General features: G+C 39.6%; 1 protein-coding gene across 4 annotated transcripts; it reads right to left on the reverse strand.

Annotated features, from left to right (window-relative positions):
- Positions 1-402: 402 nt before the first annotated feature.
- Positions 403-17,005, reverse strand: cpsf6 (cleavage and polyadenylation specific factor 6). Of its 4 annotated transcripts, none has more exons than XM_008303564.1 (11): positions 16,924-17,005; positions 14,986-15,195; positions 14,731-14,834; positions 14,232-14,377; positions 13,790-13,966; positions 12,415-12,522; positions 10,591-11,086; positions 10,277-10,392; positions 10,035-10,188; positions 9,625-9,823; positions 403-3,251 (listed from the first exon to the last, which is right to left on the reverse strand). In XM_008303564.1, the coding sequence occupies exons 1-10, from the start codon at positions 16,981-16,983 to the stop codon at positions 9,637-9,639; spliced, it is 1,758 nt and encodes a 585-aa protein (XP_008301786.1). In that variant the 5' UTR covers positions 16,984-17,005; the 3' UTR covers positions 403-3,251; positions 9,625-9,636. The 4 variants fall into 4 exon arrangements, with proteins under 4 accessions (XP_008301786.1, XP_008301785.1, XP_008301789.1 ...); XM_008303563.1 differs by having other exon boundaries at positions 14,223-14,377; XM_008303567.1 differs by lacking the exon at positions 12,415-12,522.
- Positions 17,006-17,279: the final 274 nt, after the last annotated feature.

A 17,279-nucleotide genomic window follows, 5' to 3' on the forward strand; every position in this document is an offset into this window, starting at 1 on the left:
TATAGAGAGAGATAACCCTACATCATTTTTTGTTTGTTTTGATTATTCAGCTTTTACATTGGCAAAGAATTTATTTTAAAGAGTTTTCTTAGCGTATTACTATTTTTCTCTGTGTAAGTATTCTTGAATTTGCACATGCACCTTGATAACATCTCAAACCTTACAATTTAAGAAAGCACATTCTGGGGTTTCTTAATCTGTCAACACTCCCCCAAAAGCAAAACAATTATTTAAAGATTAAAATCCTATGTAGACTGACCTCGGCTCAGTTTCACAAAGCAGGTTTAGTGACAACTGTCTGTTAACCCTGAAATGAGGGAAACTCTCCCCTGCTTCTCTCCACTACACCAACGTATTGGATGCATTAGGTAAAATAAAGAAAATAAAACCACAAAAACAAACTCAATGTAGACATATTTTATTCTTTGAGACCAGTAACAATGTGATGCCTATTGTGCATTCTTCCCAGGCACGAATACATAATTGTAAGAAAATATTACCAACAGTCCCCAAAGAATATAAACGAGACTTAACCTCATTTATGTAAAACCCCAAATTACATGTGGCAATACAATGAAGAGGACTGAATTCATTAAAATTCTTGTAAAACATCACCTTTTAAAGCCATGTTGCTGAAAAAAAGTCCCGCTTTTCATCAGGTCAAGTCTGAACAGCAGAGCCAATATATAAGGTCTTCGAACAGAAAAATCTCAAAAAACGTTCTCCACATTGCAAGATGCTTTAGAGTGGAAAATTAGCTTGGATAGTGAGCACTGATCCTATAAAATGTAATTAAAATACTGCAGATACTCATAACTATACTTTCCAGCTGCTCGCGTGGGCTAAAGGGTCCTGCTTGATGCAGCAATCAGCCAGATTTCTTGTTTCTTCATCTGCTGAGTGTGATGTCGACCTGAAAACACTTACCTTCAGCGCTGTGGAGAGAAGCTACCACAAAGCAAGTGACATCCAACTATGGTAAACCAAAATCCTGCACACCCAAATCCCTGGAATAGATGATTTACCTTCTAACTGTAAAGCATCGTGGCTGTATGGGACCAACAGAACAGAAAAAGTGAAGCTTGGCCTGTACACACATTCAGCCCAAATCATCAAAATCCATGTTGGAAGAATCCAAACATTTTTTAAGGAACTGTTTCAGGACATTTTCTACCTCTTGATGCTAGCAATGTTCCACGTTCAGTTTGGTTTGTATTAAAACCCAATTTACATTTTTTATTACAAGTTCCATTACCTTTGTACAGAGTTTACAGGCTGACTGTAGCAAAGGGATCAACATTCATGATTATAAAACACCTTTAAAGGATACTGAACAAGAATACATTTCAAGAGTCTCATCAGTTTTCTAAAACATTTAGATGCTGTTACAGTCTGATTAACAGCTTTTCATAAAAATTCTGAGCGACTCATGTTCTACAAGTGGGAGTTCCCAATTTTTACATTCATCAAATACCTCTGGCAGTAGTTCAGGAGATGATCATGGATTTGAACTGACATGACAGATTAACAACAGAAAAATCATGTTTACAAGGAAACCAATAATCTCTCAGGCAACACAAGAGGATTGATGTTTAAACAACAGAGGGGGGTATTGTGGTCAAACTAAATACGCGCTGGTAACTTGTTCACATCAGTGTTTGTCAGCAATTTAGCTTTTTGTTAAATTCATACGAGAACAATGTTTGTCGTAATTCCAGTCTATCCAGAGTCATTTCAAGTACAAATAGCTCTGATGAAGCAGTGCTTCAGAGCTCCCCCTCAACACGTTTTTGATATTTTATTGAATTTGAAAACTGCTCTGATCTTATATTTAAAGTCATTATTAGGGCAGCTAAACCAGATATACTTTGTAACTACAGATTTAGATCTAAAACAGTAAAAACAAAACAAAACATGAAAGTCAGGCTCTTTTTCAAAGCACACCTTAAATGTGACAAACTAAAATATCTGTGTAACAAGTTTCTCACAGTGTGTTTCAACAAACATGCAAGACAGTCACATGATGGGTAGAAACTATGTTGTTTTCCATTACTTCCAAATTACTTCATGTAAATGTAAGTTTAAAAATCTGAAGTGACAAAGGGGCAAAAACATAAAACGTGTTGCGTGTGAAACAAACAAGAACTTTTGGGACTCAGTATAAACTGAAGTGGCTGCTTGAATGAACATGATTTTCACAAAAACAAAACATACCACAAAGACAATTCAATTCTGCACTTGTTTTTTTTTTGGTGACAATTACACAGGACGTAAACATTAGAACCCACTTTGTCAACAGCAGTGTTCTCTTTTAGGTTTGATCCAAAAGCTGCCCCAAGCGATGCATTATTTTGTAGACATTTCGCCCTGTTCAAGGTCTAGAAACCCTTCCATCCACTGATTAGTGCGCATCGCAAAATAGTACACGTATCTGACTTGTCTTACTTTGTAAAAGTTTTGAAGAAAACAAACACAAAATAAAAAATAAAGTGACCATATCCCCTTTGCTACTACAGCTAAAAAGTCTCATCTAAAAGTAGACAAATTCAAAAACATTGTGCAGTCCAAAATATACATTTAATATAAATGAACCAAACATGTAGAGGAATTCACCAAATGCAGAGTGTACCTCAGTAAACATTTTTTATTACAACACCATCTAGTTTTTAATCAAAAAGCAGACATTTACAAACATACTAACTATGAAAAGAATAAATGAGAATGAGAGGGAGGGTAGGGGAGAAAACATCAAACATGTACCCTATAAAAACTGATCTCTAAACTTAATGTACACAGTACAGCGAGCCAAAGAAAAAACAAAATGAAAACAAAACAAAAAAAAAATAGGATGTAATGTTTGTGTCTTCTATTTGGGGATCGTGCGGGCCATTTATTGTTTCTTTGCAAAAAAGCATCACACATACTCTTCTTCATGTGAAATAAAACATCATAAAAATAAAAGAGCTGTTTGGAAAGTTTTGTTTCTTTCATCTTTAGTTACCATGAGTATAGATGTTTGGATAACATAGCCGTACACAGGTCAGGGTCTTCCATCCACTGCTCTTAGACAACAGACAGAGAGAAGGATGGGTGGAGAAGGAGAGGAGAGGAGAAATGAAGGGGGTGGAGGAAGAGATGGTGGTGGTGGTGGTGGTTGCAATCCTGTCCGGTCATGCAAGGCGGGCAGGGAGTGGTGCACTGAAAGCGTTTCCTCCTTTTCCTTCCTTCCATCCATCCTTGATCCTCGTGAGCTGAAAGGTGTCAAAACGAAGGGTGGAGTTTGGTTTGGAGCCAGCCCAACAGTGAACACTCCCCCCACTCACCAGAAAACCTCTACACTACACATACAAAGTGCACACCAGGGCTGGGTTCAATTCAGCATCACTCTGAGTCACAACGGTGGAATTTGTCTGAGTTTGAGCATTTTCAGATCTCTGAAAATGAAGCATATAAATGGCAGAATTGCATAAAACTAGCATCTTACTCTTAACACTCAGCTGACTGCGTATTGCTCCCAACCCTAGCACAGACACAGAGGAGGACGTCATGCAAATTTCAACAGGGAAGATCCAAAACACTCATCTGAAATCTCAGTACGTACAGACACCAGAGAATGTATTATTGAGAAAAGTCTGCTTAACTGCACTTCACCGTGTGTGAAGTAATGTTCTGTACAGATGTTTGCATGTTACATGTAGCTGTCTTTGACATTCACAAATTTATATCCACATGTAAAATGTATATTCAAAGACTTGAGACAGTGACGTTTGGCTTTTCTTTTTTGTGTGTGTGAACTAAATTTCATATTAAGGGCCAATAGATCTAAATAATGGCTAGATTGAACAAGACACATCTTGTCTAAACTACTACTTACTGTGTAACATTTGGTTTGTGTGATTTGGAAACAACTATGACATTTACTGGTGAATCTGACAAATATATTATATGCCACATCTAAGATAACATTATCCAACAGGGAAAACGCTCATCAGAATAAACACCTCTGCAATGTAGAGAGGTGATAATTGGTAGGACACAATTTCTTAAAAGACGTAATTTTGATTTTGTCTCTGAAGTCTAGAACATTTAAGTTTAATCATTTCAAAATCCATAATGTTTAAAATATCAGTCATATTTAACTTTATCTCTATACCTGGACTATACTTAATCATTCTCTTCCTTTTACTAGTCTTGAAACCAAAGCTCTAAGTTTGCCTTCTAACAGCACATGAATATTTTTCATCAACACCAACAGGTTATGGTAGACATGAGGCACAGAGCGAAACACTGAAAGTTTTACCACTGCGGCAAATACCATAGAAATAATGTTTAAATGCTTGTGACAACTATTTGTTTTTAGGAAACTGGGGTCTACAGAAGAAAAAGACACAAAAGACAAAACAGCTTTAGATCAAAAAACAAAGCTACCAAGAGAAAGGCACGTACTGAGCTCAGACACAGCAGGTGGTACTTGGCCACACAACTACCCAATGCGTACCATGGTGGGGTTTTTGGGTTTTTTTTTTTCAGATTTTTCTTTTTTTACATAAAACAGAATAGATTATTAAATGTGATATGGTGTAGCAAACATGATGCCAGTCAACAAGCTGCAATATTCTGTGCTGATAATTGATAAAGACAAAGTCCAGCATGCAACAGGAAACTAGAAAGGCTGTCTCTCAAAATAACAAATGGCTGCAGCAATGGACAGTCACTGTCTACAATGCTCCACTGACCCGATTACATTTCTACACAATTTAAGGCACCGCTTCACAGAAATGTTACATTTGTCAGATGAAATGACGACAGTTCTAATACAGAAAGTCATTTCAAAACGTTTCAGTGAAAATGATTACGTCTTTTTGGTTTACATGGTGCGAAGACGCCAAATGGAACTGTATCCACACCAAAACAAGTCAAATGAGAACAGATGATTCAACATGTTTCAAAGACTGAATTCATCCTGTAACTCGGAAGGTTTTATGATAAAAAAGGTTTGTTTGGCAAAGTGCATGACTGCAGTCGAAAACTTTTACCCGACAACCATATTTTACACAACACAACATTCAAATTCAGTGGTTCTCTGTTTCATGCTATTAAACTTTAGTGCTGTAACACAGGTTTATGTGAACTGGTTTACGTAAACTTTTATCAATGGTCAAATTACATGTAAAATATCAGACTTTTAAATCATTGGCCATCCGGATGGTACGTTCATTATAGGTTACTAAAGTTCATGGAAAACATTAAAATGTCTAACAACGTGTCAGTTAATACAGATTGGTAACAGAGCAGGTCAGAGTCAAACCAGGGTCAAGCAGTCCATGAAATACTCTCAGACCTTGAACTGAAATGTTCACTCCAAAGCACACGACATGTGATACTTACCATTTCCCAGTTTATAGATATTTGTAAACTGTAACGTTTTGCTTCAACTGTTGCTAGTTACCAATCCTTGGAAAAGCTTGACACTCTTGCGTTTCAGAAAACCGTTAGCTGATGGTATTGAATGTGTAGAAATAGCTAAAAGCTCATTTCTTAACAATAACTGGGGATCTAATTATTACTAAACCATTACAACTGTCTGCAGCTGCTTTACTTCATCCAAAAGTTAAAATTCTAACTTTCTTGTTCTATACCTTGACCTTCGGTTTTGTTCTAAAGCAACACATAAACTCTAAGCTTTATTTCCACCTTGGTACTTAAACAGACATGAATGCTTGTTGGTAACCTAAAGCAGTAACCATTTGACCCTGGTTTGACATGAATGAAAAGCTTGTTTTTTCAAAAGGACATTAGGACTGTGATCCCCAGCAAACATAGATGTACCAACAGACTAACGAGATAGTATTTCAGCCTGGTACAAACACTGTGCATTCCTGCATGGCAACATGAACAGATAGAACAGTGTTAAGCATGTCTGGACACAACAAATAGCCACACTACTACAGGAATAAGAGCAGTATTCTTGGCACTCAGTTCTCAGATTTGCAGACTAACAATCTCTGAGATATCAGATTTAATGCAAAAGCATGGAGCAATGGAAAATGGACATATTTGGACATCAACATTTTTGCCCATTTCCTTTTGATCTGTAGTCATATTACTTATACTGTAAGGAACAGTTTTGCAAAAATGTACTTATCAATGCATTTTGGCATCTACACACTACCAAAGGGTTGTAGGCCTTGTGCCCACTGGGGATCTCTTGTCTAAGAAAGATAATATACCCGTTTGAGGAGACTGCAGTGGCCCTGCAGGGATAAAGCCTCTTACATGTATCTGTTTACATTTTTAAATTGTACAAAGACTATGCTATATGTGATCTATAACCAAAATGCAAATTTGAATTAAGAGGTTCCCAGTGGACACAAAGTCTTACTTTGCAGGGAAAACTTGTGTAGGTAAAGCACAGTTGGGTGAAACAGAAATTAGATCAACTCAGCTAGCGCTGACAGCTAAAATCAACACAACTCTTTACTACTCGCATCACATGACAGATTACCGGAACAGTTACTAAGTTACATTCTTTGGGTATGAAAGTGTTTTGTCTGATTTCAGAGTTCAGCAACTCCACACGTCAAACCACCCCAGTTATTATTTACCTATATAATAGAAAAAAAGAAAAAACTGCACATATATCTCGTGTGTCCAATGCATGGAGTCTAATTCCTGCACTTTGAGTGCAAGAACATTAAAATGTCTACGGGGAATAAAACTTAGACCTGAAATCTCATTTAAAATTATGAGAAATATAATTTGGGGTTTGGCACACTGTGCAGAGATGCTGAAGGGGTCATGAACCTATTAGACTGCAAAACTGGTTTACACACAACACCAGACTTCTCAGTTCTTTGGCAGTAAAGACATCAGAACGACACAAAATGGTGCAAACACTACTTCAACTGCAGCTCCAAAAATTTACACAACTTAGCATGTTATTCAACATGCAAATGACGCAATGGAAGACAGCATCTTTCCACAAAGATTACAAAATGATTTGTAAAACCCTGACACTGAAAATCCCAAACAAACACCAGCAAGTCTCAGAAAACTAACCTAAAATATTTACCTCAAATAATTTGAAAGCAACAAATCATTAACAATGTGGCAACAGGTTTAGTGTGTACAAGCTGGCAACAAGCAGTTTCAGATAAATTCATCTACAATCCATGCATCACATGACTTCACATTGAAAGGGCCAGCAAAACACACAATGCTATGAGACAAAGTCTCATGTATTTCCAACTTGGGATGGCACATTTTTTCATAATTTAATACTGCAACCTATGTCACATAAAAATGTTGTCTATTCATGAATGAATTGCAAATAATGTGTATTTACTCACAAGTGTGCTGGATTGACTTTAAAAAATGGTTGAAATTGATAGCGTATCTGCAATGTTCTTAAGTTCTCACATCTAAAAAAAATCAGTTTAACTGAATCAAACAGAGCTACTCAAGGATAACAGGAAGGATACTTCTCTGCAATACTTTTGTGTTGCCTTGCAGTACATTTTGTGTTCTCTCCCAATAACATTTGCATTTCCACTGGCCCACATAGAAAGGCTGAGCATTATGATACAGCATTACATAGCAGAATGTTGTTGTGATGATGGTATGAGTGGGTGCACGCTCAGCTGTGGTGGCTCAGGCACATTACTGCATTTGGAGACTGGCTCAGACAGACTGGAGCTGTGATTATGACTGTAACCCTGGATTGACTGTGATAGTGGGTGTGACACATTAGGACTCGTTTATAATGAGTGTAACACTGACCACAAGCAGTAACCACATCTAGCCACAGCTTCACCTCTTAGAAAGCATTTTAATATCAACAGAGATCATTTGAAAATGGCTGATGTAATTTAAGGTTATTGTGAGTGAACACAAAAGAATCCCCAGAAAATGTGCTGCTATCTGGGGCTCTGCAGGATCAGGCAAAAAACTTTGGACCTGTACATATGGACTTTCTTGATCCTAGATTTTGCCCATCTATTCTTTCACATTTACAAGTTCTCATACTGATGATATATTTGTAAAGTACTGCAATTTATTATGAACTGCTCAAATGTAAACAAATTCTGAACACATTACATGTGGCTCCTTTTGAAGCCAATAAATATTTCAGGCTAAAAATGCTTTTCCCTTGACCCTGCCTCAAAAATGATGAAAATGACATTGTCTGCACTCAGCATTCAGACAGCTACGCTGTCAGGACATTTTATCAACAGGACATATACATGAATATTTTTTGTTTTTTCATTTCACCTCTACATCTTAGACTGAGGTGCAATAGTTCAAAATCGAGCAACGATATTCTATAAAAACATTCAATTTGGCACAAAATGTCAGGAGGAAATCACTAACATGCAAATATGGCACAATCACATTGTAAATTTTTTTTGTGTCCAAAAACCGTAATATGTTAACACTGTTTGAGGTTTACCTTCTCTTAATTATAACATGGCAGTATGCAGTAAACTCCACTAATAAATTGAAATTATGATATGTATACATTACCATGAGGAGAACATTTACACAAGTGTAGACTGAACTAGTTTTGACAGGTTGAACATTGCTTTTTTCCCCCCTTAAAACACAACCTGAAGAAATAGACCATATAAAATGCCAAAACTGTACCAAATATTGAAAAAAGTAATGGATGGTACTTTGACATCTAAATCCTACCAATCAGTTGAGGAACTATCAGTACAGGTACACTGACAAACCAACTCAACATAAGATGTAAATTTACATATAGTGAAATGTCAAAATAGAAGTGAAACTGGATAGTCAAGCCAGAAAATGCTCAACATTTGGGTCTATGGGCTGTAGCTGCTGGTAAAATGCAAAATTCTGGCAATTTGCATTTTTCATGAGCCCAACCGTTTTTTTGTGTGTTTTTTTTAGTTAACAAAGTATGTCTTCCATATATATTACTGGACTGCCAAAAAGAAAGATATAGCACATAAATTCATCCCCAACAGACAGAAATGTGGAAACATCAGGCTTGAGCGTCTTTGTATACTCTGAAATGCATTTGGCTGAATAAACAGTGGCCAATCAATTTTGCAATTTACCAGCCTCCAAGGCCTGTAGACCAAAATGCAACAAATGCATCCACAAAGTAAATGCCCAGTGACATGTTTGAGATTTGATTTTGAGAGAACTACAGTGTAGATACAACTCTTACAAATCCCACAGAGCAGCATAATCAATACAGTAAGTGTGTATTACATACACATTGTGAGACGATTTACACAACAACTGTGATGACCAATTATGAAATAAGAAGGAATGCTGACTTACCTTGTACCTACCTGAAGTCAAAGATTTAAAGGTCTTTTCCTTGCTTACCTTCTCCTCTCACTAAACAATAACTTATTATTTTGCTAAAAATATATTACATCCAATTAAAAGGTGTCAGGATACAAGAGGGATTTAGTCTTGAAACTTAACTGAAGTCTTATTTAATGAAAAAGAGAGGTGGCGAGCAATTAGAGAAGCCTTTTCAAATCTCAACGCCGTTTTCTTCTTCTGCCATGGTATTTAGCCTCGCTGAGCCCAAACAGGACTAAGACAAATGAAGCTTTGAAGGCAAGACACAAAAGTTGTACCCACCTCCCTACTCGGCTAGCGGTGTCGGTACTCCCTCTCCCTCTCTCTTTCCCGGTCTCGGTCACGGTCCCTCTCACGATGGCGATCCCTCTCCCGACTGCGTTCTCTGTAATAGTCCTCGTGCCTGTCGCGGCTGCGAGACTTGTGTCGCCGACTCTTTTCCCTAGAGCGGCTGTGGTCACGCTCTCTGGAACGTTCTCGCCTGGCGGAGACAGGAGCAGCATCATTAAGCCAGGGTTTCGAGGTTTTAAAATCTTATAAGGCCAATCACCACATGGAAGATACAATACAGGCTTCAGGCAAATAGTTAACAGCTACAACTCTGGCTGCCTCATCTGTCTTTGCGTTCTGCTACATCCACAATACTCCTGATATGATCTCTTCATTTTAGTTTGTGTATTTAATGGCCTTACCTGGAGGCAGAGCCGTAACTTTTTGACTCAATGCCATGGAGACAGTCCTGCAGGGAACTGATGAGGACTTTACAGCGGTCGTCTGCTGACACTTTGGACTGCTTTATCAGACTAATGGCTGTCACCAAAGTCTCTATAGCACTGCCATAATCAGCTAAAGAGGGAACACAAAGTTAGTTTAAACTTAAATTTTTATCTTGCTGATAACAAGTCAACACAGTAAATATCACTATTCATGTTACCTGCACTGGCGTCAGATACAGCCCTAGATATGGCGCTGGAGGAGATAGCTCTGTTCCTGTTCATGATCTCCTCAAACTCTGCTTCGCTCAGAGGTGTCCGTGATGCCTCCATCTCCCTACAAAGTCAAAGACACAAGGATTATGGCATTACATTTCAGAGTTGTTCCCTACGCAACCAATAAAAACTAGCTAAAGCTGTACAGTGTTAGGTCAGTAATTCTGGCACTTAGCATACAGATAAATATGTTGTTAAATACTGAATGTCACCACAAACTGCTTAATTTTTTGATTCCATCTTAACCAGTTATTCTTACCGGCCTCCAGGACCATAGTCTCTGTCATATGGTGGCGGGCGTCCGTATGGGTCGTTTGGTCCTGGGGGGCCTCGGCTGTCGTTTGGGGGCATGTTGTTGTTGCCAGGCGGGGGGAAGAAGGCAGGGTTTACATGGGGAGCTGGTGGTGGGCCACCTGGTGGTGGACCTGGCATGTGTGGAGGTGGAGCCAAAGCCATTGGTGGGCCGATAGGGCCTGGGGGACGAGGAGGGAAGGGTCCTGGAGGTGGTGGGCCTTGCTGAGGGGGTGGGGGGCCGGGAGGAGGGCCGTAACCTGGAGGAGGGGGGCCTGGGGGCAGGGGTCCCATTGGTGGCTGGCCAAACTGACTGGGGAAGAGAACAGGGGGAGGAGGCCTGTCGCCACGATTTGGAGGACCAGCTAGGGGAGGGGGGAGGCCTTGGCCAGGAGGTGGAGGACCTGGAGGACCTGGAGGACCAGGTGGACCGGGAGGGGGACGTGGAGGACCCTGCATGCCACCTAAAAACAAGAACACAAGGGACAAGAGAGGCAGAGTAAACATTTCTGAACAACATTTGTCTGTGTTATAGCCAACAGAGCTCTTCGCGGCTTCTTAGACACGATGGAAAAACGTGTGTGCCAGTGACAGTCATGAAGATTCAATCTACTTGAAAATTAGCAGATTAAAACATAAAACACAGACTGGTGCAGTTTGTATTAGGTAGCCTGTATTTTTTTAGTGTTCCCTTCACACCCAGATACCTTTAGGTACCGATTGTGGCAGTTCAAAGCAGGGACAATGACACAGACAGATAAAAGCAAGCCATAGCTACAGGGAACGACAAATGAGAAAAAGTCCACAAAATAATGCTGAAAATCAAATCAAAAGGCAATAGAACAGATGAGGACACACACTCAGAGCAAACTGTTTCAAGCAGGCTTTTGTAAAACTAGAGGGCTTGTTCATTATCTTGGGTTGTTTCTCCTCAGCACTTTTGACTGCAGAGTTCCCAAGAGCATATAAAATATTGCATATACTGCAACGAGCAAATGGACAATTCTATGTAGCTATGAGACACAATTTAAAGGTCCAGGCTATAGGATTCAGTGGCATCTAGCAGTCAGTTTGCAGAATTGCAAAAAACAGAATATCTCCCATCTCACCTTCCCTTTCCAAGAATGACAACAGTAGCCACTGAAAACCTGATAGGTTCTGTTGAGAACAACTGTTCTGTTTGTCTGTTCTGTGCTACTGTAGAAACATGGCGGTGAAACATGGAAATATAAAGGGTTTGTTCTAGGGTAACAAATACGTAATTATTATTTTATGCACCAATAAACACATATTTAGAATATTATACTCCATTTCAGCCAATAGATCCCCCTAAATCCTACGCACTGGACCTTTATTAGACAGATTTTGTTTAAAAACTCTCATGCATTTGCATGATGGAATTTTCCAAAAACATTTTAAAGGGAAGTAGTTTCGTGACGTTGAGCCATTGTACAACCAAACATGACTGAGGTGTAAAAAAGGTAATGAAGTACTCTCTCGTCACTCTCTTCTCATCAGTTTTTGCTGTAAACTGACCTCAAAAGCACAAAGTACATCTCTCAATGACATGCTTCCTTAAAATGTTTTACTGTGAAGTATTAATCAGGCCTCATGTAAAGCTAACAATTTGAGACAGAAACCGTCTCTGCTCAGGGAGCTGAACGATAAATTCAGCCGTCTTTGGGAAAGTAAACCCACTAGTTTCAATGGCACAACTCCTACCAATTAACAGCTCAGGCTTAGGAGAAAAAGGCGATCGATCAAATCAATCAGATCAATCGAGGTGTTTCACCTCTGTCGCGCCAGCTCCCGTTCCTGCCCCCCGGCGGGAAGGGATTGAAATTCATATCCATCAGAGGGCCATCTTGGTGCCTAACCAGATCTGGTCTCATCCCCGAGCCTAATGGGGAAGAAAGCAAACCAATCACAAGTCTTCCCTTCATAAACTTCCACGTGCTAACTGAAGGCCTGTTGTAGCCCAGCAGCATGGGGCACCAGCCACTAAGCGAAAGAAGAGATGTGGAAAGGGTGGGATGGAGGGCTGTAAACGCAAAATGGAGAAAAAAAAAATAAAGAGAGAAGCTGGCAACTCCATTGTCTCCTACTACTTGTGTGAGGCAGCCAATCCAAGATTTGTAAGGAGTTCAAGTTGGTAGCTTGCCAAGGAAAAGCTTTTCAGCAAACTGCTTGTCAAGGAATGGTGTGGGAAATTGTCAGTGAGCAGAAAATTGCAGCCAGGGAAGGATCACGTGTTCAACTGGAGGTGAAGTGGGACAAACAAAGAGCAAACCAGATGGAGAGGGAAACATGCAAAGACACAGGGCTGCCAGGAGAGATTTAAATGCTGACAGATCCCTCAACACAGTATATATACTACAAAAGACTAGTCTTGGTTCCATGCAGGTGTGAGTAGTAGCAATGCCTGGACTGTGCTAACTGAGTAGCACTGCTAGACAAAAAGCAGAATCTTAACTCATCCCACTTAAAGTTTTAAGACACTTGTCACATAATGATGGTTATTTCAATGTGTGGCACTGCTTTGTATTTAAAAAAGAAACAAACAAAAATAAAACCTGCATATGGACAACAAGCCTGAAAACGACAAGACAAACCTTAACTGACCCATAAACCTCAATAGGTGAAGGAGCATGACCACTGGCAGCAGTGACAGATCCATACACCTTATAGTGAGCTTGCAATATGAATGATGATGTGTATGTATTCACAAGACATCCATTCATGAGATTACGTCTACAGCTGAAACTTGAAAATGTTGTATGCCTTTCAGTAAAAACAGGAGCACAATTAAGCAGATTTTTCAGACACGGTCAGAAAACAAACATTTTCAGTCATGAACTCACTTTGTCTGGGAGAGTAAGGCTGTTGCAAAATGTAACAAAGCCCACTTTAATCTGGTACTAACTATTAAAATATCTAAATTAGTTTAGGAGGAACTTAGCAATATTAATGGCGAAATTGCCCTGATAGCAGGTTACCTCCAAACCTCATCTGATATTTATTTGGTATGTATTTGTTTATAATATCTGACGTGCTACAAAATAAACTTTCTTTAATTAAACCTATGTATTATCTTTCAATTAACAACTGGATGGAGTGTTATCTCCTCCCTACTGGCAACCAATACCAACACTTGTTACCAAACTAACCAGGAAAATGTGGTGGTGGGCCTCCAGGCCCGACAGGACCAGGGAAGCGGTCCCCTCCAGGGCCAGGTGGTCCAGGGAACCTGCCCCTTCCTCGGCCGCCCATGGGGAAACCACCACGAGGGCCAGAGCCAGGAGGACCAGCTTTACCTTCCCCTGACATCTGGCCTGACTGGGTACCTGTGGAAAGAATGAGACAATCACAAACTCACTTTTCTATTTAATATGTAAATAATAATAATAAATGTGCTTACAGTTATACATAGACAACAGCCACATGACACAGATCAAAAACTTTATACATACATAATTATGAAGATTGTAAGTGAAGTTCATGTATGTAACGTAGTGCATTGTGGTGCAGTGTTTGTTCAGTTTCAGCACAAAACTGTCATGTTAATATGAAAGTATAAAAAGGTACTCAGTGTCCACTTGCCAGACGTACTTTTGCGGGACTGCATCTCGAATTGGCTGAGGGACTGTTTGTTGCAGGGTGTGACGATGGGATTCTGACCATGGAGCTCCCTTTTTGACAGAAGCTCCATTAACTTTCTAGATGATGCCTCTGAGCCAACACACACCAGAGCAAACCTAAAAAAAGCACACAGAGGACAAACACAATCAGACTTGTGCAAGAACATCTCAGAGTCCAAACCAGAAGAATTTTTCAGTCGATAGAGTTTTCTAATGTCTCATGACTTTGAGCCCAGATTGCCCAAACGTCACAAACTAGCACTCAATACACAATTAAATCAAAGCTAAAAAAAAATGTGAATCAAAAGCGTCATTTTCTGCAAGAAAAGTCATTGGCACTCAAGCTTTAGTATTTCCATCACTAGCCATAACAGCAGCAGACATTGTAGGATTTCACTCTGTACTCATAATAACCAAGAAAATCTATGACTTAGCCAAATTATATCATGCATATAAAATAAAGACCTCACCCTTTCGACTGGCCATTGGCTCGGTTTTCAAAGAACTTGATCTCCAGAACATCTGTAATGCCTATCGACCGGATGGCTTCTGTCAAGTCCTCATCTGTTGTCCACTGCAAAAGTGAAGACAGCGTTTATTGAGTCAGCATCGATCTGCCTAATTTGACTTGGATGTATTGTTTTACAACTTGCAAGCCAAATGTGGGTCGACATTTGAAATGGCACAAATATTGTTTTGACAGATTAGAGGAATCTGACACTCACCCATGTAAGATTTCCTATGTACAGGGCAATCCTTTTGCCTGTGTAGGTGTACACAACGTTTGGTGGGGCACTTTTTCCTCCCTCAGTTCCACCTGGGGCAGGCAGCGCATCCAGGTAGTCACGGTCCTCTGGAGCATCGCCATTATTGGCTGATGGAGATATTACATCATCATACAGGTCGATCTGCTCGTGAACTGGATAGTCAGCTTCCTGTTGTAAGATGACAACGACAATTCATTTAAAAACAGACTGTGAGGAGTTTAACAATACTGATTGCATCTGTGAGCATTTGTAGGTCTGACAAAGCTGCACAACATTCAGTACCCAAACATATAATAAGACAGAGTAATGTTTTGATTCTTCACTGCATCCAGAACACACTACAGGGGTATAGTTTTTGTGGTTTTTCTTCTGTGTAGTTGCCTTTATCAGTTCAGTAATGCCAGTAACATTCAATTGCACCATGCTGACAAGATACTGTGAATTTCCAGTGAACTGCTAACCCAGTGACACCTTTAATAATAAACTCTGTCAGTAGTATTTCTGTTGCCATGTAAAATGCAGTAGAGCTGGTAGGACTCTTGCACACCACCAAACTGTTATAAAGATGTTAATCAGGTGAACTAATATCAGTAACACTGTTAATGTTGTTTAATTGTTATTTTCCTTACACTTCTCTTTGAATCTGTACAGCCCTTTGTAAGCCTGTTTTGAAAAGTGCTATATAAATAAAGTTTACTATTGTTATTATTGTTATTATTACTAATAAAATCTAGATCACTAAGAGTGCTTTTGGCAAGTGAAGACGTCAGTCATATTTTCAGGGCCTGTGAACAATCACAACTACCCTGAATTAAGGCATTGTGCAGCTGACTATAAATAAATGCCTGTTGAACAGGTTAGTAGAGAAAGTACAGTCATTGTGTACGCGCATTCATAGTATTACTGCATGTCCCAGTTGTGTGTGCACGTATATTGCGTAACTGAAGAGAGAAGTCAGGATAGCAAGTTTAGTGGACCTATATATTCGTCTCGAGATGACCCTTCAGTCAGTAAACTAAATAATCCAACTTAAACTGTCTAAATTGAATAGATATATAGACGGAAATGAACGTATAGACGAATACATTTTACTCTGATGTAGAAAAGTTAAGTACCTCAGTAAGTAAACGTAGTATCAGCTTTGTTTAGATCAGGAATTATTATCTAAACACATGTTCTTGAAAAGACGTTTGCTGTCTCTACACAATTCATAAAAAGTCAATAATTTGTGTCTTAGAATAGGCTGAAACACTTGCACAGAAAGGGGTGTGTGCATGTAAGACGAAAACATGCACCGAGCAGACAGAAACGCTACACCAAGCTAGCTGCAACGAGCTAACAATTAATACACAATTGAAATGCGTTTCTAATTCATTATTTGGTGTTTCAGACCTCTGTCATTCCGTGACATTTAATTCAAGTTCGGTTTAACCTTATGCTTGCGTGTGCCGGTTGATAAAACAAAGGACTCAGCGAACAGAACTACTTGAAAAGCTGCGAATAAGTTAGCTAACGCCAGCTAGCTAAGGAAACTGCGTTTGTTTGGCTCGCTAGCCCGCCACGGGCGGCCATGCCGAGGCCTGAAACTGCGCTCAAAGAATAAAGCGTTTTATTCTAACATTTAAACAATTAAAAACTATATGCACGTCACATATCAATAACTACATAAATAATGCGTCGTGTTAAATGTCGACAACATCTCAAATGCAACACTGCAAGCCGATGTACAGTTGAGGCTGCAGGCTTTGCAGCATGGTGAAGGGGCCTGTACGAGTGATGAGAGCGCGTTTGAAAACCCCAGCACGCCATTTTTCGATTATAATAACGACAAAAGACTGCGTAGATATACAAAATTAGCACCACTGGAAGACGTGTGGGAGGATAAGTATTTAGTACCTGGTTGAATTCCTCCTCTACGTCGGCATAGATATCGATGTGATCCACACCGTCCGCCATTTTCCTCTGACCCGTCGCTCTCTCCGCCCGACGGTGCAGCGGCACAACACAAACAATGAAAACGAGCGAGGCGAACAGCGCCCCCGCAGGCCGCCGTCAGTCACTGCAGCACCGTGTTACCACAGTCAAGTACAGAGGTCACGTTTACCAGAGGACTCCAACCACTCAAGTCATTTTAATCAAACTACTATTACTTATTTATAAGATTACAGTTATTTTCAGATGCTGATATTCTTACTTTAACTGTAGTATAAATGTTATCTAACACATTCAGAATTTTAAAAAAACAACAACAA

The sequence above is a fragment of the Stegastes partitus genome, unplaced genomic scaffold (genome assembly GCF_000690725.1).
Source record: "Stegastes partitus isolate 25-593 unplaced genomic scaffold, Stegastes_partitus-1.0.2 Scaffold2035, whole genome shotgun sequence".
In the NCBI taxonomy this organism is placed as follows: domain Eukaryota; kingdom Metazoa; phylum Chordata; class Actinopteri; family Pomacentridae; genus Stegastes; species Stegastes partitus.